The 20,587-nt window shown below is 52.8% G+C and overlaps 4 protein-coding genes across 12 annotated transcripts; all 4 read left to right on the top strand.

Annotated features, from left to right (window-relative positions):
• The first annotated feature begins 1,552 nt into the window (after window positions 1-1,552).
• Window positions 1,553-8,081, top strand: Hyal2 (hyaluronidase 2). 2 transcript variants are annotated; one of them, XM_041677626.1, is made up of 4 exons: window positions 1,553-1,655; window positions 3,712-4,678; window positions 5,112-5,201; window positions 5,677-8,081. In XM_041677626.1, exons 2-4 carry the CDS (start codon window positions 3,758-3,760, stop codon window positions 6,076-6,078), a joined length of 1,413 nt encoding a protein of 470 aa, XP_041533560.1. In that variant the 5' UTR covers window positions 1,553-1,655; window positions 3,712-3,757; the 3' UTR covers window positions 6,079-8,081. The 2 variants fall into 2 exon arrangements, with proteins under 2 accessions (XP_041533560.1, XP_041533559.1); XM_041677625.1 differs by lacking the exon at window positions 1,553-1,655 and adding an exon at window positions 2,737-2,863 and having other exon boundaries at window positions 5,677-8,080.
• A 1,853-nt stretch (window positions 8,082-9,934) lies between these two features.
• On the top strand, window positions 9,935-18,948 carry Hyal1 (hyaluronidase 1). 7 transcript variants are annotated; one of them, XR_005976528.1, is made up of 7 exons: window positions 9,935-10,087; window positions 10,566-11,489; window positions 12,321-12,410; window positions 12,577-12,883; window positions 14,294-14,475; window positions 14,806-14,859; window positions 16,055-16,279. XR_005976528.1 is itself a non-coding variant. In XM_041677624.1 (6 exons), the coding sequence occupies exons 1-5, from the start codon at window positions 10,028-10,030 to the stop codon at window positions 14,470-14,472; spliced, it is 1,560 nt and encodes a 519-aa protein (XP_041533558.1). In that variant the 5' UTR covers window positions 9,935-10,027; the 3' UTR covers window positions 14,473-14,475; window positions 18,851-18,948. The 7 variants fall into 7 exon arrangements, 5 of the variants coding, with proteins under 5 accessions (XP_041533558.1, XP_041533557.1, XP_041533556.1 ...); XR_005976529.1 differs by having other exon boundaries at window positions 16,197-16,229; XM_041677624.1 differs by lacking the exons at window positions 14,806-14,859; window positions 16,055-16,279 and adding an exon at window positions 18,851-18,948.
• Naa80 (N-alpha-acetyltransferase 80, NatH catalytic subunit) lies at window positions 14,342-17,421 on the top strand. Of its 2 annotated transcripts, none has more exons than XM_041677627.1 (2): window positions 14,342-14,475; window positions 16,220-17,421. In XM_041677627.1, coding segments are annotated over exons 1-2 (1,017 nt in total). In that variant the 5' UTR covers window positions 14,342-14,473; the 3' UTR covers window positions 17,235-17,421. The 2 variants fall into 2 exon arrangements, with proteins under 2 accessions (XP_041533561.1, XP_041533563.1); XM_041677629.1 differs by lacking the exon at window positions 14,342-14,475 and adding an exon at window positions 14,845-14,859 and having other exon boundaries at window positions 16,197-17,421.
• Hyal3 (hyaluronidase 3) lies at window positions 14,807-20,403 on the top strand. Its single transcript, XM_041677630.1, has 5 exons — window positions 14,807-14,859; window positions 18,060-18,200; window positions 18,732-18,973; window positions 19,516-19,605; window positions 19,713-20,403. The coding sequence occupies exons 2-5, from the start codon at window positions 18,083-18,085 to the stop codon at window positions 19,980-19,982; spliced, it is 720 nt and encodes a 239-aa protein (XP_041533564.1). The 5' UTR covers window positions 14,807-14,859; window positions 18,060-18,082; the 3' UTR covers window positions 19,983-20,403.
• Window positions 20,404-20,587: the final 184 nt, after the last annotated feature.

Raw genomic sequence — 20,587 nt, 5'->3', positions numbered from 1 at the left:
TGGTCCCAGCAGTAATATATTATCTCAAGTGAGGTTACAGGTTAAGCCCCATGGCCCTCAAAGTTTCCCACCATGCCCTTGGCCTCCTACCAGGCTCTGGAGTCCACACATACCTGACTCTTCCCAGGTAACAACTGGAGGGATGAGCTCAGCTCTGTTGCAGCTTCTCTCGCTAGGCTCTGTCCCTAGTGCATGGTCAGCTCTCTGCTGCCAGGGGACAATCTGCCTCTCTGCTAGGCCTGGCCTGTGGCCATTAAGCTCAAGAACTTTAGGAAGGAGGAATTCATCAACCCAGAGTCAGGGCAGTGGTCTTCAAGTTGCTCGGGGGGCTGGAACTTGTCAAGTCTTGAGTAGGATCACCCTGTGTAGCCTAGACTTCCAGTTCTGTAGAATGACTTCCATCCCCTATAGGACGCCTCCTGTTCAGAGGCCAGGGCTCCCCATATCAGACAGTATCCTATCTCCCACCGCCACCATCCTGCCTGGGGGAACTCCCTGTTCTGGACCTGCTTCGCTGACCCCAAAGCTATAAACAATAGATGCATCAGGGCAATGTTTCCCCACTCCATCCTGCTGGGCTGTGCTCACTTCCTTCCTGCTGGCTGCCTAAGGAAGTGTCCCTGCCCTGGGCAGTCTGGCCTGGTCTTTGTTTTCCCAGGAGTCCCACCCTTGGAGCTTCCTAGAAGCTTTGGTCCCTTGTGAAGCCAACACAGGGGTTCATGGATGCACCACTAATGTGTAGGACCAAAGCCTGGGCTGGACACTCAGCCCCCATACAACTTTTTATTAGCACGCGGACTTCCTAGCATTGGGGAGGTGCGCCACTTGGGTTCTGAGGGGTGTGTGGTTCAGGTGATTTGAGAGCAGGCAAGTCTGCCTGCATCTCCAGAGAGGTCAGAAGGGACCCTGCTGGTCTTCAAGAGTCCCTCCTGTGCGCTCTCTCTCCCACAGGGACACACATCTTCACACATTCATGTGTGAGAAGTCCCATGTTCCGCACACCCTCCTAGCCCCTGCCCACCCCCCACTCCCATATCACACAGACACAGGCATTAACACATTGTCACATTGTCTCCTTTGTCATACTTCAGATACTTCCGCTGTCAGTGGAAAAAAAAAATTGACTCAGCTACTGGAAGCCCCCACCCCACCCCACCCGTCTTCCCCTCACACGAGATAGTTTCCTTCTTTGGCACCTGCTCTAGAGGGCCATTAGCTAAACAATCAAGCAAAATAGTGTGACTCCCATGAATACCATCACTCGCCTCCCCCCACTACTGGATTTGATTTGAGGATGATTGAAACCTCAAGGAGATGAGCGCCTGACCCTAGGCCTATATCCTTCCTGTCACCTGGCACAACTCGTGGGCCCAGATCCTACTCAGAGGAAGGGTGCCAAGGGCTGCCAGCCAGCAAGGGAAGCAGGGTCAGGGGGCTCTCCTCCCAGCCCCTGTTCCTGTCCCTTTCCGCCCAGAGGGGCAGCAGGAAGTGAGGAGAAAGGGCAGGGGTGGGAGTGGGTGGGAGGGAATGGGGTTTATCAAATCTCCAGCAGGCTGCCCACAGGGCAGCAGCTGGTGCTAGTAGCCTGGCTGGAGAAGCCCACCTCAGGAAGAAGGGAGGCCGCCAACCTACTGGGCGGACAGACTCCCGCACAGGTGAGCCCAGAGACGACTTTTAAGCTGGTCGGGCGCTACCCGCTTAGGTGCGCTACCCGCTAGGGCGCTCCCTAGCTTTCAGGCGTGCGGGCGGGAAAGGGGCTGGCGGCTTCGGGAAGTTGAGTCGTGCTTTGGAGAGCAGATCTAAGAGGCGAGGGAACAGCTCTAAGCCTACTCCCTACCAGAAGGGAATTGCAAGGCAGAAGGGTTCAAAATGTGGACTAGAGGCACTAGGGAGCCACTGCAGCCTACTTTCCATAATTCCGACCCGAAACTTCTGCGACTTGCACTTTATTCGTGCTTGACTGGGAGTCCCCATCCCACCTCTACCACGTCGCAGAGACTGGACCGGAGAGAATCCAGTGATTGGCCTACCCTGGTGTGGATCCGGAGAAAGCGGGTAGACCACTTTTCCTTTTGGGCCAGGCTGAACTTCAGCCCCTCTAGAAACGCGACGACCTACCCCCTGGTCACCAGGACAACCGCTGCGTCGGCTTTGCCAGGGGAGGGCTCAGAGGCCGTCCTAGGCCCCCTCCTCTAGACAGGCAAGGGGCGGGGCTTCCCTCTGACCGCAAGCTAGTGGAGGGAGTCTTGGGATCCGAGAAGGCGGGTCGTTAATGTCCCTGGCGGCTCCGGATTCACTCGGGTCAAAATCTCTTATATTACACAAAGGGCCCACACTGCTAGAGTCCAAAGTCAGGCATGTGGGACTGAACCCGCAGCTACCCCCAGTCAAGGCCTCGGCCGTAAGCCTTTATTCCACATACCACCACCTCTGCGCGCGCCCGCCCGCCCCATGTAGTATTCTACCCCTTTAAGAGGACGGCTGGAAAGAGTGGACTGTTCCACTGGCGACAGACTGTGGGGGTACTATCTCAGGCTGGATGACTCTCGCGGCTGAGACCCTAGCGGAAATCCCGATTTCAAGAAGTATTAGATCACAGAGAGATGACTATGTTCCTTTGAGGGTCCTCGAACTCGAAACGCAGTACTGAAAGAAAGGAAGGCGAACGCACCCTCCCCGCGAGGCCGCAAATCCTGCCATAGGTCCACCTCCGAGGCTAGATTCTTAAAGGGCGCGCTGGCCTCGGGGCGGAGCCAGCAGAGGCTCGAGCTGGGGCAGTGCTTGGGCGGAGGGCCGGAGCGGGCTTGGCTGGTACCAGGATGGCGGCGGCCCTGGCGTGGGTCCTGGTGGCGCCTGGTGCGAGGTGAGGGCGGGCGTTGCAAGCTTGGTGACTCTCTCCCTATGAGCTGGGCTCTGAGTCTCTAGGGGCGCCTTCAAAATGACCCAGGGACCCCACCCCCACCCGGGTGAACTCTGGCCCCCACGTGCGGGGCGGGGGCGGGGTCCCGCACAAAGACCGGGAGGAATACCCTCCACTCGGGATCTCTTGTGCTAGGAGGTGAGGGTGTAGGCCGGTCGCGAGGACTCGCACAGATTTTCGGTGGCTGTGGTGGGAAGGGCAGGTCGGCGAGCACCGCCGTGCGTACTCCGCTGTCCCTTTGTCCCCGGACGCCTACTCCAAGCCAAAGACAGTGTCGGTGCCCGGGACCAAATCCTGACAGCCTCACTCTTCTGCTTTGGAGCATGTTGTACAGATACCAGTTCCTCTGCCGTGTTCATAACAGCTTCCCAGCTTCTGTGTGCATTGTGTCCAAATGCTATCCCTTCTCTAAGTCAAGAGTTCTTAGCGGGGGCTTGGGGGGCCTCTAGGGTGGAGCTTGTGTTCAGGGTGTTCTAAAACCGTGTGTTGTATGGTATATAGGCATGTAAGTGACTCTGGCCGTGAATCTGGAGCCTAATTCGTCCCTTTTCCAGAAGGGACACAAACCTAAAGGAGATTCTTGCCCAGCCACAGGCAGCTCCAGAAAATTCTGTGGTTTGGTAGAGTCCCTAGGTCTCTTGCCTGCCCTTCAGAATCCATCTCTCAAACTTCTTACGGCCTTGGCAGACACAGTGGGGAGCACAGTGTGGGTTTGGGGAGTGTAGATGGGATTAAGGTGCACGCCTCTGGAACTGTCTAGACTGATTTGTTCTCTCCCACACTTCCTTCAGTTCCTGAGCTGCTACCAGGCAGGTGACACTTCCTGTAGCCCCCAGCATGCGGGCAGGACTGGGTCCCATCATCACACTGGCCCTGGTGCTGGAGGTAACATGGGCCGTGGAACTTAAGCCCACAGTGCCACCCATCTTCACTGGCCGACCCTTTGTGGTCGCATGGAATGTGCCCACACAAGAATGTGCCCCGCGCCACAAAGTGCCCCTGGACCTCAGGGCCTTCGATGTGGAGGCCTCACCGAATGAGGGGTTTGTCAACCAGAACATCACCACCTTCTACTACGACCGTCTAGGCCTGTATCCACGCTTCGATGCAGCTGGGATGTCTGTGCACGGTGGTGTGCCTCAGAACGGTAGCCTCTGCGCACACCTGCCCATGCTGAAGGAATCTGTGGAGCGCTACATTCACACCCAGGAGCCTGGAGGGCTGGCAGTCATTGACTGGGAGGAATGGAGGCCTGTATGGGTGCGAAACTGGCAGGAGAAGGATGTGTACCGGCAGTCTTCACGCCAGCTGGTGGCCAGTCGACACCCTGACTGGCCGCCAGACCGAATAGTAAAGCAGGCGCAGTATGAGTTTGAGTTTGCTGCTCGGCAGTTCATGTTGAATACACTACGCTATGTCAAGGCAGTCCGACCTCAGCACCTTTGGGGCTTCTACCTCTTTCCTGACTGCTATAATCATGATTATGTCCAGAACTGGGAGAGCTACACAGGCCGCTGTCCTGATGTGGAAGTGGCACGTAATGACCAGCTGGCCTGGCTCTGGGCGGAGAGCACCGCTCTCTTTCCCTCTGTGTACCTGGATGAGACACTGGCTTCCTCCACACACAGCCGCAACTTTGTGAGTTTCCGTGTTCAGGAGGCCCTTCGTGTGGCTCACACCCACCACGCAAACCATGCCCTCCCAGTGTACGTCTTCACACGCCCCACATACACCCGAGGACTCACAGGACTGAGTCAGGTATGTGTTCCAGGGCCTTGCCTTCTTCCTCCAGGAACCACTGCATGCTTGGGTTTATCGGGGACCAAAAGTACTAGAGTTTACTGTGTGATCCACATTTCTTTTAATCTTGTGGAAGGCCAACGTCTTCCTCATTCTGTAAATAAGACTGAGGCCCAGAGCTGAGAATTAGCCTAGAGCCTCTGGGAAGTCCATGAAAAGTGCACAGAATTAAAGCCGGTCGCCCTAACTTAGGAGTCAGAATGTGTGCCCTCGGCTTTGGAGACGAAGGTCCCAGGTAGGCTTGGACGTGGACTTAAACCCAGAAAGCCGAACAGCCCCGCCTGGAGGTATACGGGGAGGGCTTGCGCTATGGTCAGCAGGTTAGAACAGGTGTGTCCCTCCTCTCCTGTCTGCTGTCAGTTTTCCTCAGTAATCATCCATTCCCACACAGATGGACCTCATCTCTACCATCGGTGAGAGTGCAGCCCTGGGCTCAGCTGGTGTCATTTTCTGGGGCGACTCAGTGTATGCTTCAAGTATGGTAAGGGAGACCTCCCCAGCCAGCCAAACCTGTTGGGGAATTTATACTTTGGCTTCCACCCTCACCTGGGTATATGAACTGAGTCTAGCTTGGCTGCCTCCTAAGCATGGAGGCTTTGTCCCTGAACCCAACAGAGAAGAAGGGCACCCCCACCCTGTTCCCAGGAAGAGGAAATGCTGTCCCGAACAGCTGGAGTTCCACCCTTCCTCATCCGCACAGCTGGGTTCCAGTCTGTCTCCACCCCCCACTTCTCACTAGGGACAGGACCGTAAAGGCTCGGGAACTGAATATATGATATGTACATATGTACACAAGTAAGTGTGCCCAGGATGAGCTTCAGAGAACACTTGCCTGGGCTAGGATTCCAACTCCACCGCTGCCGAAAGAAAGAGGTGTAGACAGTTTCCCATCAGGGCTTTGGGCTGAGGCAGCTACCATCGGATGCTCACCTGCTAACCTTGGTCTCTTCCTCCAGGAGACCTGCCAGTACCTCAAGAATTACCTAACACAGTGGCTGGTTCCCTACGTAGTCAATGTGTCCTGGGCCACCCAGTACTGCAGTTGGACCCAATGCCATGGCCATGGACGCTGCGTGCGCCGCAATCCCAGCGCCAATACCTTCCTGCACCTCAGTGCCAGCAGCTTCCGGCTGGTGCCTGGCCGTACACCTAATGAACCCCAGCTTCGACCCGAGGGGAAGCTCAGCGATGCCGACCTCAACTACCTGCAGACGCACTTTCGTTGCCAGTGCTACTTGGGCTGGGGTGGCGAGCAATGCCAAAGAGACCATAAGCGGGAAACAGGAAGTGCCAGGAGAGCCTGGGCTGGGTCCCACCTCATCGCTCTGCTGGCTTTGGTAGCCATGGCCCTTACCTGAACCTTAAAAAGGGGTCTCCCCCGGGGATATCACTCCAGCTGGCCTCTGGCACAAGGATCTGGGCATGAGGAGTCTGTTGGGGGTAGACAAATGAATTTGGCATGGGCAGAGCCCCCGTGATGCCTAGCAGGCATCCATAGCAGCTGTCACCCCCCTGTTCTAAGGGGGAGAGAAAAAAAATCCCCCAAGAAGCCCCTCATCTTGGCAGTGAAGAAGGAGGCTATAGCTAAACCAGGGAAGGCCTGACTCTACTTCCCTGCTCCTGGATAGTTTATAGTTCTGGGGTCTCTTTTGTAAATTAAATATAAAACAACTGTGCCTGGTTTTCCTGCTTCTGGGCTAGTATGTGCAAGAGATCTCAGGGTTGTGGATGAGGTTTAGCTGAGCTCTTTGAACCCCTCAGCTGTGTGGTCACTGGGGCCTAGGGCGGTGCCTGCTCAGCAGTTGTGGGGGGCAGGACCCACCAGAGTAGGGTTCCTGCTCTACCCTAACCTCACTTCCACTTTGCCTTGACTGGAATGAGTTGTGCCCACCATTGTGTGACTGATAGAGCTGGCTGTGTATCTGCCACCTGTCCCAGTAGCCCAGGCTGGGCCAACACCAGCTTTCTTCCCTCAGCCACCCATGGAGAAAGGGGAGGTGGTGCCTGATCTTCCCGGATGTTCCTACAGACAAGGGCAGGGGACTCCTGTCACATGACCCTTCTCACCGTCTGAGTCACAGCCTTCTCTTGGGTCTGGGAGGTAGGCTGTCAGGGTTGAGATGTCAATCCCTGTCACTACGTGGATACCTGATGGAACTACCCTGATCCGCGGAGCAGGGTCATCCTCAAAGGTCAGCTTTGGAGCCAGGATATGAATATATATATAAGGTCAGTGATAGAGACTCACCTAGATATGTGAAGGTCCTGGGATTGATCACCAGCACTGTGTGTGTGTGTGTGTGTGTGTGTGTGTGTGTGTGTGTGTTTATAAATACACAAAAGCCCTCTCCCATGCATCGAACAAACTGCCTAATAGGAGATCCAGAGGAGAGAAGTAGCAGAGCCGGGGTAGTTGGGACAACTCTGACCGGTGTTACCTCCATTGTCCTTCCCTCAGGCCTACTAGAGTGTCAGTGATGACCCCCTCAGCCCTGTCCTCAAGAAACTTAGTGGCCCTACAAGTGCTCCTACGGTTAGCTTGCACTAAGGCCCAAGTTCACGCACCAGAACCAGAAAGTGAGTAAGGACAGCCGACAACCATGTTGAGATTTGAAAGGGATGTGGAGGAACCAGGTGACGATGCATGCCTATTGTAATCCCTGTAACTTGGGAGATAAAGGCAGGAAGATCGGAAGTTCAAGCCCAGTCCTGGCTTGGAGGCCAGCCTAAGCTCTATGGGTATAGCTCACATATGAGTATATGGCTCATATAGGCCAGTTACATATCTTCAAACAAAAGAGGAGCCTGCTGATGGTGTTGTACACCTTTAATCCCAGCACTTGGGAGGTAGAGGCAGGTGGATCTCTGTGAGCTCCAGGCCAGCCTGGTCTACAGAGTGAGTTTCAGGACAGCCAGGGCTACACAGAGAAACCCTGCCTTGGGGAAAATAAATGAACAAATAAATAAATGAGAAATAGGGCTCTGGGTAAAAGGCACTTGCTATCAAGCCTGATGATCAGATCCCTGGAATTGTCCTCTGACCTCTGTATGACCTTGTGGCACATATACAAATACATAAATAAACGTAACTTTAAAAAAGTTGTGAGACAAGAGTCTCACTATGCAGCCCTACTTAGCTTAGCACTCAGTATGTAGATGAGGCTGGTCTTGAACTCACAGAAATCTACCTGTTTCTGCCCCCCATGCACTGGGATTACAGGCACGTGCCACCACACTAGACTTAATTTTAAAATCCGAAAAAAAAAAGACCAAAAATAATGGAGTTCAACAAAGGAGAGCAAAGACTAGGGAAACTTCCGTCTCCTCCACACCTGTGATTTCCAACAACACACAGGGTTGAGTACTGAGAACTGAATATATATATATATATATATATATATATATATATATATATATATATATAAAAGCTACAAGACTCATGAATCCCCCTCTCCAAAACTAAAAAGCAGTAAATAGTTGCTAGAGAGAGGAGCTACCTAAAAGTTGGCAAGCTGTTCCAAGGAAAACAGCTTTTGTGTATTGTTCCCCATGCTAGGGTGGGCCTTTTGGTGATACAGCTGCCTTTGAGTCATGTGGCTTCTATAAGTAGCCCCTCATGTTCTTCCTGTAATGTAACAAAACAACAACAAAAAAACTCTTTGAAAAACTCTTTGATTCACCAGTCAGACTTGGACAGAATAGTCTTTTGGTCTGTCATTAGTACTTTATCTGAGATGAATAGAAGTCCTTTACACTTGCTTAAGAAAAAGTCACGCCACACCAAAGATAACCAGAACGCCCTAAGGGGTAGAGGAAGGGTCAGGGTAGCAATGTGGGGCTGCTCAAAGACCCTAGGCATGCACAGGCAGTGAAACCAAGCCCATATGGTAGCCCTACTGTGAGCACCAGTGTTCAGTGGCCACCAAGTATGAGCTTCAGTGGTTCAGGAACAGACACAGCTGCAGGCCCAGACAGCATTCCACCTGGGCAGGGCCATGTCCTCTCCTTACTTTCCCAGCCCTTGCAGGCAAGCCTGGACCTGAGCACCTAGCAGATCTCAGTAACCAGCTCATGATTCACAGAGCTAGTAAAACAACAAACGCATGAACACACAGTACTTATTCATGACCCCTGCTCATTTCCATGGTCATGCAAATACAGGGTCTCGTGATTGCAAAATAGCAACCTTGCTAGCACATGGTCCTAGGCACTGAGATCCCACACTTGTATGTATAAACCCCTGGGGATTTGGGCAGTGGCTCAGTTAGCAATTCACAAAGACTGTCACTAACCAGACTATACAAAGAGTGATGACACACCTCAACTTCACAAACAGAACCTCCCAGAACCAGGGACAGGTTACCTATTAGGCAGTTAGGCAGGGCTTAAGAGCCTCCATACTTCTAGGAACCCACAAAAAAATTTTGTTTGACTTGTATACATGCGTGTGTGTGTTATAAGTATGCATATGTGTGGTGTAAAGGCCAAAAATAAAGTGTATTTCTCTATTGCTCTCCATTATTAGCATTTTACATTTATTTGTACTTATATGTGGGCATGTGCATGCCATGATGCTTGGTGGCAGTCAGAAAACACCACTTGTCACAGTGGTGTGAAGAAAGTACCCTATAAGCATATAGTCCTCAGGGACCACACACTTAACCAGTTAGTTCTACCAAGTGTGTCCCAGGTATTGAACTCAGGTCATCAAGCTTGGCTGCAGGTGCTTTTACTGGCGAGCTATCTCACCAGGGCTTCTTATACTTTAAAAATGTCTTTTTGAAGGGCTAGGGATATAGCTTAGTGATGGAGCATTTGGTTAGCAAGCATGAAGCCCTGGGTCCTGTTCCCAGCACTGCAGAGAGAGACAGACACAGAGAGAAACAGAGACAGAGACAGACAGACAGGCAGATAGAGACACACAGAGAGAGAAACTTGTTTTAATGAGGAGGGGACCCACAAAGGCAAAAGTGCCCAGAGGCTGAAATATCACGGTGCTGTGGAGAAAGGACTCCCTCTATAAGCACGCAGTCCTCAGCGACCACACTGCAGGACCACACATTGCTGGACCTGGTTGGCTACTCTGCCTCCAGGCCCAGTAAGGACACAGCCTCCTCAAGTGCTGTCTGAGTGGGAGGGGCTGTTGTTAGACCAGCCCCAGTCCCACCCCGTGCCAACACCAGCCGCCAGCCCATAAACTGGGTGGTGCGACTGTCTACAAAAGCTCAGAATTTCCCCGAAGCTGCAGCAGCCACAAGCAGCAGCTTCTTGAAGTTGCTGCAACTAAGGCCAGAACTGAACCAAACCATGCTTGTGCTTACACAGCATGGTCAGGAAGTTTGGAGAATGAAACCCTTCAGTCCTGAGGTCAGCAGGGACAAGTGGGCAGCTGGCGGGTTTCCAGGGTTGGGTTTCCAGGGTTGGGTTCTTCTTGGTCACTTGAGCATCCCTTTTCCCAACGGTTGCCAGGATTTCTGGTGGGAGAAACGGAATGGCCTCCCTTATTCATCAGATCGGCCTGAACTGAGGGCTCAGCTCCTCTTTCAGAACAGATGTGACACTTCCTCTGGTCCTTGGGGAAAGGGTGGGTAAGATGAGACCAAGGCAAAGCTTGGGGGAAGCAGATGGCAGAGTCCTGGCCACAGAGGGGACTCACTTGTACCTTTCATGGCAATGCTCCTCTCCAGGCCCCTACTCAGCTCTCTGACCTCGCTGGGCCCTACAGATTAATGGTCAACTAAAATCACAGCAGGGACAACCTTCTGAGGAAGGGGCTGGGCCCAACTACTTCAAGCAGGGTTTATAAAGTTTGACATATGCCTTGAACTCTGCCTCCCTTGGCCAGGTCTCCCCAGACCCACCCCGTGCCACTGCAGCCCACCTGCTTTACGTCTGTACCCTCTTCCTGACCTTGCTCAGCTTGGCCCAAGGCTCCAGAGGTTCCATGGTACCCAACAAGCCGTTCATCACTGTTTGGAATGCAGACACTTACTGGTGCCTGGAGAGTCATGGAGTGGATGTGGATGTCAGTGTGTTTGACGTGATTGCCAACAAGGAGCAGAGCTTTCAAGGCCTTAACATGACAATTTTCTACAGCTGGCAGTTGGGCACCTACCCCTTCTATACATCTACTGGGGAAGCCGTATATGGTGGCCTGCCCCAGAATGCTAGCCTGGTTACCCACCTCGCTCACGCATTCCAGGACATCAAGGCTGTCATGCCTGAACCTGACTTCTCAGGACTGGCAGTCATTGACTGGGAGGCATGGCGCCCACGATGGGCCTTCAACTGGGACAGCAAGGACATTTATCGACAGCGCTCAATGGCACTTGTCCAGGCAGAACACCCTGACTGGCCGGAAACTTTAGTGGAGTCAGTAGCTCAGGACCAGTTCCAGGAAGCTGCACAGGCCTGGATGGCAGGCACCCTCCAGCTGGGGCAGGTACTGCGTCCTCGTGGCCTCTGGGGCTACTATGGCTTCCCTGACTGCTACAACTATGACTTCCTAAGTTCCAATTACACAGGCCAGTGCTCACTAAACATCCGTGACCAGAATGATCAGCTAGAGTGGTTATGGAACCAGAGCTATGCCCTCTATCCCAGTATCTACTTGCCTCCAGCACTGATGGGCACAGGGAAGGCACGGTTGTATGTTCAACACCGTGTACAAGAGGCATTCCGTGTAGCTAGCACTTCCAGAGACCCGAATGTGCCCATACTGCCCTACGTGCAGATCTTCTATGAAATGACAGATCATCTTCTGTCCCTGGTGAGTCCTGTGTCACCTCGTCTTCACTGTCAGCCTTCCTGTCACTGTCAGCAATAGGTCCAACAGCTGAGTCCACATAGCTTCAGGGTACTTCTGTCTTTTTTTGGGGGGGGGGCGTCATGTAAATCAAATTCAAGGTCTTGTACAAATTCTTTCCCACTGACTTATACCCTAGTATTTTGCCCAATCATTCCCACATACATAGAACATCTACTTGGTGCCAACTTCTGTGTGGAGCATGGGTGATTCATAAATTTTTTTAAAGAATTTTTTTTTATTTATTATGTGTACAGTATTCTCAGTATTCTGTCTGCATGTATGCAGGCCAGAAGAGGGCACCAGATCTCATTACAGATCGCTGTGAGCCACCATGTGGTTGCTGGGAATTGAACTCAGGACCTTTGGAAGAGCAGACAGTGCTCTTAACCGCTGAGCCATCTCTCCAGCCCCGGTGATTCATAATTTAATAGAAAAATTAGTTCCTGTCTATTTACAGGCTAGACAGAGAACAGGCTTGCTCCCAGCTATCAGCACTAGAGCAGCCTCAAGTGAAGGCTACATATTTTTTTTTGTTTTGTTTTGTTTTGTTTTTCGAGACAGGGTTTCTCTGTGGCTTTGGAGCCTGTCCTGGAACTAGCTCTCTAGACCAGGCTGGTCTCGAACTCACAGAGATCCGCCTACCTCTGCCTCCCGAGTGCTGGGATTAAAGGCGTGCGCCACCATCGCCCGGCTGAAGGCTACATATTATTTGTCCCATCCAGTGATGTTGCAGCAGTTCCCACAGGCAGGAAGGACGGTAGGTCCCATAGAACTATGCAATCTCCTTCCCAGGAGGAGCTGGAACAGAGCATTGGGGAGAGCGCAGCTCAGGGAGCAGCAGGTGTGGTGGTCTGGGTGAGCTCAAAAAATACATCTACCAAGGTAAGTCGAGGTCTGCGAGGAGGGGTAGGGATGAGGGGAGACTTGGCCTACTCTTTGTACCCAGGAAGTCCTGACTGAGTGAAGGTAAGTATCACTTACCTGTAAGAGGTAAAGACTGAGTGGGCCCAGACAGGCTGCGGTCACTTACACTCTGCTTCCCACTCAGGAATCATGCCAGGTCATTAAAGAGTATATGGATTCCACACTTGGCCCTTTCATCATGAACGTGACCAGTGCAGCTCTTCTCTGCAGTGAAGCTCTGTGTTCTGGCCATGGTCGCTGTGCCCGCCGTCCCAGTTATCCCGAGGCTCTGCTCACCCTCAATCCGGCCAGTTTTTCCATTCAGCTAACAAGTGATGGCAGGCCCCCAAGCCTCAATGGTACCCTCACACTTAACGATCGGACAGAAATGGCTATGAAATTCAAGTGTCGCTGCTACCGTGGATGGCGTGGAAAGTGGTGTGAGAAGCGGGGTATGTACTGATTAGCTGGACCTGCTCGCACATGCTGAACACCTAACATACCCTGGGCCTACCTGTGACTTCCTCAAATACAGTCACATGCATACAGTCACAGTCATATGCACACAGGCACACTCATGGGGGTAGTCACATAGTGACTCAGAATTAAGGGCAGGCACTATAAGGACCTACTTGGCAGAATCATAGGCAAGTCCTTCAGAATCTATGAGTCAGCAGTCACAAAAGCTGACATTTGCCATATGTCTGCTCTGTGCCAAGACCCGTGCTAAGTAAGCACTAGAAGTCTTCACAATTCAAGACATGCAGGAGGGGTGAATACTTTTCACTTATTTTTTGCTGTGCTGGAAATTGAAGATAGGACCTCACACATACTAAGTGTGTGCTCTACCACTAGGCTATATTCCTAGCCACTGAGGGGGAGTACTTTTTGTCTAGTGTTGCCCAGCAAGAAGAGACAAGCAAGGCTAGGCATGATGGCGCACACCTGTAATCCCAGCACTAGGGAGGCAGAGGCAGGCGGATCTCTGTGAGTTTGAGGTCAGCCTGGTCTACAGAGTGAGTTCCAGGGCAGTCTCCAAAGCTACAGATAAATCCTGTCTTGAAAAAGAAAAACACAAAACAAAACAAAACCAAGATGTATATTGAAATCTAGGTTATCTGGCTCCAAAGACAGAAACTTGCACACCTACTGTGTGTTGGTGGTGCCCTAAATGAGCTGGGAAAACACAATAACACCACTCTACAGGATCTCTGTATCTCCAGAGAGATACTAGCACTGCTCAACCCAGCCAAGGAAGCTGTCGTATTTTACCTAGCTGTTTAGTTAGCTCCTAAAATAGGCAAGTCTCAGACCAGAAAGCACTGGGAAGGCTCGTTACTTTCACCCAAGTGTGTTGTCTAAAGACCACTGCTTTCCATGATCAGGAAAAAGTCCTCTAATGCACTAGATCTGCTAGACACTATCAAAGAGGAGACAAAACGAAACTCCATTACTAGCCGGGCGATGGTGGCGCACGCCTTTAATCCCAGCACTCGGGAGGCAGAGGTAGGCGGATCTCTGTGAGTTCGAGACCAGCCTGGTCTACAGAGCTAGTTCCAGGACAGGCTCCAAAGCCACAGAGAAACCCTGTCTCGAAAAACCAAAAAAAAAAAAAAAAAAAAAAAAAAAGAAACTCCATTACTATGAGCCCAGGGCGGAGCGGGGAGAGGTGCAGGCGGAGCCAAACACAAGCAAGCAGCTAGAAGTCAGAGGCAGGGCCTGCAGTGGCCGGGCCAAGAGAAGGCGGAGCCATCGGGAGGAAGTTTTAGGCCTGGCCACCGCCGGAAGGGAAGAAACCTGGGGACCGAATGGGCCTGCACTAGTTCTGTTGTGACGCTCAGAACCAGGGGCGGGGTGTCTAGGTGGTGACATTCCGGGCACGGAGGACTTAGGAGGAGGTACGCCGTCTCCGGGGAAGACTGCTGTGAGTCCTCCGTACGGCTGGGACCAGCGTAGGCAAACCGAGGAATCGGAGCCAGAGACCGCGAGATACAGAATCGTGCGCAGGCTGGAAGCGGACCATCCCGGAGCTCGGCTTTAACATGTCAGTATCACCCTCACATCTCACACGTTACTCATCTATCCTCCCCGCGCCTGTGGCCCCCCAAGTGGCCGTGTCGCCCCTCAAGTCTTACCAGCGCTGGCCCTCCCCCCCCCCCGCATGCTGAGCCACACCCACCCATAATCAAACTTTCAAAACCCCCTCTCCCAAAAGATCCATGCCTGTGTCCCACAAGGGACAGGTGCACACCCTCTCTGAATACCGGGAGCTTTGCTCTACCTACAGTGGTGGGGCCCGCAATGAAGGGGTTAAGCCGGTCTGGGGAACCCTGGGGCTCTGGGTAGGGGCGGACCCTGAGGTTCCTCCTTCCAGTCCTTGCTTAGGAGCTGGGAGGGAACGCTGCTCCGACTGAGCTGACTGAGGCAGGTAAGGGGCTTAAAGCCCAGGTATGGGATTTGTGTGAGGGGTGAGAACTGCCTGCCCAAATGCTTAGGGAAAGTTGGGAAGGGGAGTCAGGAGGCACTTTAAGTGGGAGCAGATGAGAGAGAGGGAGTTAACTGTTCATGCACTCCCAAGAAATCCCCCAACATAGCCCCTTCTTCCAGAAGAACCTAAAATAAGGTAGGCAAACAATGAGGATTAGACATTGGGTTTAGGCCTAGGTCCCCAACTTGGTGACCTGGGTCCCCAGTCTAGTGACCGTTGGACACCTTAGATTTAAGGAAGCCATAGTCCTTATCAGGGTAGCTATGAAACTCAGGCCAGAGGCAAGCAGGCTTGCAAAAACCACATTCTGTGCAATGGGCCAATCTCCATGCTGATGCTGTTAGGACACCATATGTAGCAACAGTTGGGTCTATACCCAAAGTGTCCTGAACTGGACAGAATCGGAGAGGGGAACCATCAGCTCTGCTCTCCAGGAAGAAAGGCAGGTGGTGGTGATGGGGGCCGACTGGGCCTGTTTGGGTGGGTGCGTGGGTCCCAGCATCCACTTGATAGCAGGTGTGGCTCGATAGCTGCAAAAGCTCAGAGCTAGTGGAAAGCCGACATGTAGGGAGAAGGAGGGACAGGGCAACTGCTGGGAGTGATCTTTCTTCTGAAAAAGAAAACTCGGTTATAGCGAAGTAGAGAGATCTCTGGTTCACCCTTTGCCAGGCTAGCCAGCTACAGTCATGAACTACTACAGATAAGACAGGCTGCTCGGGGTGGTGACGGCTGATGCTTGCCATCCTAGGACTTAGGAGACTAAGGCAGTTGGATCGCTACTTTGAGGCAAGCATAGGCTACATACCCTGGAAAGAGACAGAGGTGGGGGCGACCCAAACCAAAGCAAGAGATAGCCCACAAGTGGGCAAGGTTGGTTAGCCTGGCACAGTGAGCTGTTGTAATGGTCAACAAATTTGTAGCCAGAACTTCTGGGTTCTACCACAGCTTCCAGTATTTACCATAACCCCCCTCAGCCTCCCTCCAGTGTTGGGGTAGGACACCTGGGTTCATTCATTCATAGGGATGGGTCTCTTCCTGGACACCTGGACTTTCCAGTGCATTCCCCAGTTCCCAGATGCATTCTGCCCCCCATCCCTCAGTCCTTCCCTGCCTCCACCCTGTCTTCCTGACACAGCCTAGCGTGGCTGTTATCCACAGGAGGTGAATCCGTGTATGAGGCGATGCCACTGCCTGGAGACTGTGGTCTTACCCTCCAGCCTGGCAGTGAGCCACCTGAAACCTAATGGGAAGTGACCTTGGCTTCCTATCTGCCTCAGCTGAGCCTGGATCCTACCTGTAGGCAAGAGCTGACTCTGAGCCCTGGCCCAGCCACACTGACCCCTACCTTAGACCGGATGGAGCTGATCCTGAGTACCAGCCCAGCCAAGCTGACTCTAGATCCTGCATGCCAGCCAGAATTGACCCTGAGAGTCAACCTGACCAAGCTAACCCTGGATCCTGCACGCCATCCAGAGCTGTCACTGAGTCCTAGGATAGCTGAGCTGACCCTGGATTCCACATGCCACCCAGAGATGACCCTCAGTCCTGGCCCAGCTGAGCTTACCCTGGATCCTGCACACCATACCCTGGATCCTGCACACCAGGAGACCCCAGCCCTCAACCCAGCTGAGCTGACCCTGGAGCCTGTGCACTGTCGACCTGAGCTCCTGAGTGCTTGTGCTGACCTCATCAATGACCAGTGGCCCCGCAGCCGTGCCTCCCGTCTCCACTCCCTGGGCCAGTCCTCAGATGCCTTCCCCCTCTGCCTGATGTTGCTGAGCCCTCATCCCACGCCTGGAGCATCCCCTATTGTGGTGGGCCATGCCCGCTTATCACGGGTACTGGACCATCCCCACAGCCTCTTAGTGGAGACAGTGGTGGTAGCCCGGGCTCTGAGAGGCCGTGGCTTTGGCCGCCGCCTCATGGAGGGCTTGGAGGCTTTTGCCCGAGCCCGGGGCTTCCGCCGGCTTCACCTCACTACCCATGATCAGTTATACTTCTATGCCCATCTGGGCTACCACCTGGGTGAGCCTGTGCAGGGTTTGGTCTTCACCAACCGTCGGCTGCCCACTACCTTCCTACGTGCCTTCTCTAAGACACCCTGCCCTCAGCCACCCTGCAAGGGGCCTATCCTAGCTGCCCAAGGTATCCCAAAGAGCTCCAAGGGACCCCCATTGCCACCACCTCCTTCCTTACCCCAATCTCTGACCACATCACCCCCTCCTTCACCAGGGCCCCTCGCTCAAAGCATGCTAGAGACACGATACCGAGATCTGAAGGGGTGCCCTATATTCTGGATGGAAAAAGACATCTGAAGGCTAGGCACTGTCTGTCTGGGACACTGAATTGCCCAGAACAGTCCCAGCCTCAGCCCACTGGCCATACTTTAGCCCCCTAGCCCCTGGGGGCAACCTTAGCCTGTGTATGTTTCCTGGGTACCAATGGGCCAGGAGGTGGCTTAAGAGCTTTGGCTCAAAGCTGTTAGTGTGGCTGAATAAAGGCTTCCATTAGGTATGGCTGTGACAATTTATTTGTTAACCCCTCTGTCCAGATCCTCTCTCCCTAACTTGGCCCAAGAGCCATTGATGAGGTAATATCTGTCCTTTGTTGCTCCTCCTCTGCCAGGCCCAGGGTAACTTCCTTTCCCATTTGCTCATTACCAAGTACTTACTATGTGTCAAGCCCGGCACTGGACATTGGCAGTGAAGAATTTGTGTGTGTGGCAGGACTCATGCTGGGAGCCGAAGGGATCTGGGAGATAGGTGATGGTAGAGACCTGAGTGCTGAATATGAATTAAGTCAGGGAAGCGAGAAGGCAAGCGCTGAGTGTTCTTGAGGCAAAGACAACACAGGCAGGAGAAAGCCAGGGACTTGTGGCAGCCATGAGTTGGGGAGTCCTTAGAGAACATGATGGTGCCGTAACAGAGATGAACAACACTGGAGGGATGGACAAGCACAGGATGCTTGGGGTATGGCCTCTCTGAGAGACCCATGGAACACTTTGGAGCCATGTTTAACCCCCAGCCCTGACCCTTGAGGGGAGGAACTTGGGAAGCTTTCCCAGCTTTCAGCTTTCCTTGCTGTGCAAAAGGCATGGCCTTGGCTGTGGACTCTAAGCTCATACCCCCTCTCTCCTGCAGGTTTCCATCTTTGTGGCACGACCATGCAGCTAGGCCTAACCCTGGTGGTGGGGGTAGCCCTGTGCTTGGTGTATGGCCAGTCTTTGCTGCAGGTTCCTGAGCATCCCTTTTCTGTGCTGTGGAATGTACCCTCAGCAAGATGTAAGGCCCACTTTGGTGTGCACCTACCACTCAGTGCCCTCAGCATCGTAGCCAACTATGGCCAGCATTTTCATGGCCAAAACATCACCATCTTCTACAAGAACCAGTTTGGTCTTTATCCTTATTTTGGACCTAGAGGCACAGTCCATAATGGGGGTATCCCTCAGGCTATGTCACTAAACCGCCACTTGACACAAGCTGCCCATCAGATCCTCCACAGCCTCGGGTCTAGCTTTGCTGGCTTGGCAGTGCTGGACTGGGAAGAGTGGTATCCACTCTGGGCTGGGAACTGGGGTCCCCATCGCCAAGTCTACCAGGCGGCTTCCTGGGCTTGGGCACAGCAGATGTTCCCCCAGATGGGCCCTCAGGAACAGTTCCACAAAGCCCATACTGGCTTTGAGCAGGCTGCCCGTGCCCTGATGGAGTCCACACTGCAGCTGGGCCGGACACTTCGCCCACGTGGGCTCTGGGGTTTTTATCGATACCCAGTCTGTGGTAATGGCTGGCATAATACAGCTTCCAACTATACAGGCCACTGCCATGCAGCCACCGTTAGCCGAAACAACCAACTACATTGGCTCTGGGCCGCCTCTAGCGCCATCTTCCCTAGCATCTATCTCCCACCCAAAATGCCACCTGCCTACCATCAGGCCTTCGTCCGACACCGCCTAGAGGAGGCCTTCCGTGTAGCCCTTGCCGGGCACACACATCCTTTACCTGTTCTGGCCTACGCTCGCCTCACACACCGGAGCTCCGGGAGATTCTTGTCTCTGGTAAGTAAAAGCTGAGGTTTAGGGGTCTGAGTCCAGAGACACAGCTCTGTTCTAGAAGGACCTGAAGAGAAGACATTGCCTAAAGGACTTGGGAAGGCGGTCATGATCTAGAGGTTTTACAAAGTTCCTATCCTGCTGGGCGGTGGTGACGCATGCCTTTAATCCCAACACTTAGGAGGCAGAAGGAAGCAGATCTCTGAGTTCGAGGCCAGGCTGGTATACAGAGTGAGTTCCATGATGGACTGGAGCTATATAATGAGACCCTGTCTCAAAAACAAACAAAAAGATCCCAGCCTGCTGTAAGGAGGCATAGCTGTGTGCTGGGATATTTCAGTGGGTTAGATAGAATCCATCCTTTGGGTATCTGGTCTAAGGACAGTTATTCTCTGGAGGCCCTGGGAAATTACTTAGAGCTCTGTCAAAAGGGCCCTATCTAGAGGCAGATCAATCATAGCAGTAAATCAAATGGTACCTTCAATGAAGTTGGGCCCTGATGGGAATCTGGCCAGCCCAGCTTTGACTTAACAGTTCTTTGCCCCCAGGATGACCTGGTGAGGACTATTGGCGTGAGCGCAGCACTGGGAGCAACTGGAGTGGTTCTCTGGGGGGACCTGAGCTTCTCCAACTCTGAGGTGAGCATGGCCCCTTGTGTACACACTGGAGTCCTAAGTTAAGGGAGAAGAAGCCATGCCGAGTCAGAGAAGGAGCAATGATGTATACATATCTCTTCTCTCCTTAGGAGGAGTGCTGGCGTCTCCATGACTACCTAGTGGGCACTTTAGGCCCCTATGTGATCAATGTGACAAAGGCTGCCATGGCCTGCAGTCACCAACGATGTCATGGCCATGGTCGCTGTGCCCGGAGAGACCCGGGACAAATGGAAGCCTTTCTGCATCTGAAGCCAGATGACAGTCTTGGAGCTTGGAAGTCCTTCAGATGCCGCTGTTACTTGGGTTGGGCTGGCCCTACTTGCCAGGAGCCTAAACCTGAACCTAAGGAAGCTACATAAAGTCAGGAGTTCCTGCCCTTGGTTCTGTCCCTGCTGCCACTTTCCCAGGCTAGGGAAATTCGCCTTTATGCTTTGTTTAGCTAATAGAACTTTACCAAGTAAATAGGCCACTTCCACAAACACACCTCCCCTCAGAATTCCTAAGGAATAGATAGGGCCTAATTAAAAACATAAAACCAGGTTCAGAGCTCTCTGAGGTCATCTGACTTAAGGCAATAGAGCAGCCTCAGGGAGTCAGTTCCAGACATTTAAGGTTGCCAGCCTGCCTAGGGCTTTGTTTCTATACCTTAGTGCAGCTACTGAGAAGTCATAGCTAGGGGCAGAGAGGCAACCCCTACACTCTTCCCAACACACGCGCATATACACGTGCACGTATGTGCCCTCGCCAAAAAAATAAATAAATAAATAAGCTAAGACCTGTTAAATGATAGGCTATTATTTGTACTCTCATCCATAAAGTCACTTTTTCGTTACTTGAGGTTTGTCTGTCCTCACTATTCTACCAAGTGTCAAACCCTGATACCCCATTACAAGGGCCTAGCGAAGCTTCCAGCAAGGAGGGAAACTACTGAGTTAACTATCAACCCAGGCGCCGCGGGGACAAG

This window comes from Microtus oregoni, unplaced genomic scaffold (assembly GCF_018167655.1).
Source record: "Microtus oregoni isolate MIOR12 unplaced genomic scaffold, Mior012 000028F_ref0000031, whole genome shotgun sequence".
Classification (NCBI taxonomy): domain Eukaryota; kingdom Metazoa; phylum Chordata; class Mammalia; order Rodentia; family Cricetidae; genus Microtus; species Microtus oregoni.
Note: the sequence above shows the minus strand (reverse complement) of the source record. Positions and strands in the feature narration are given on the sequence as shown.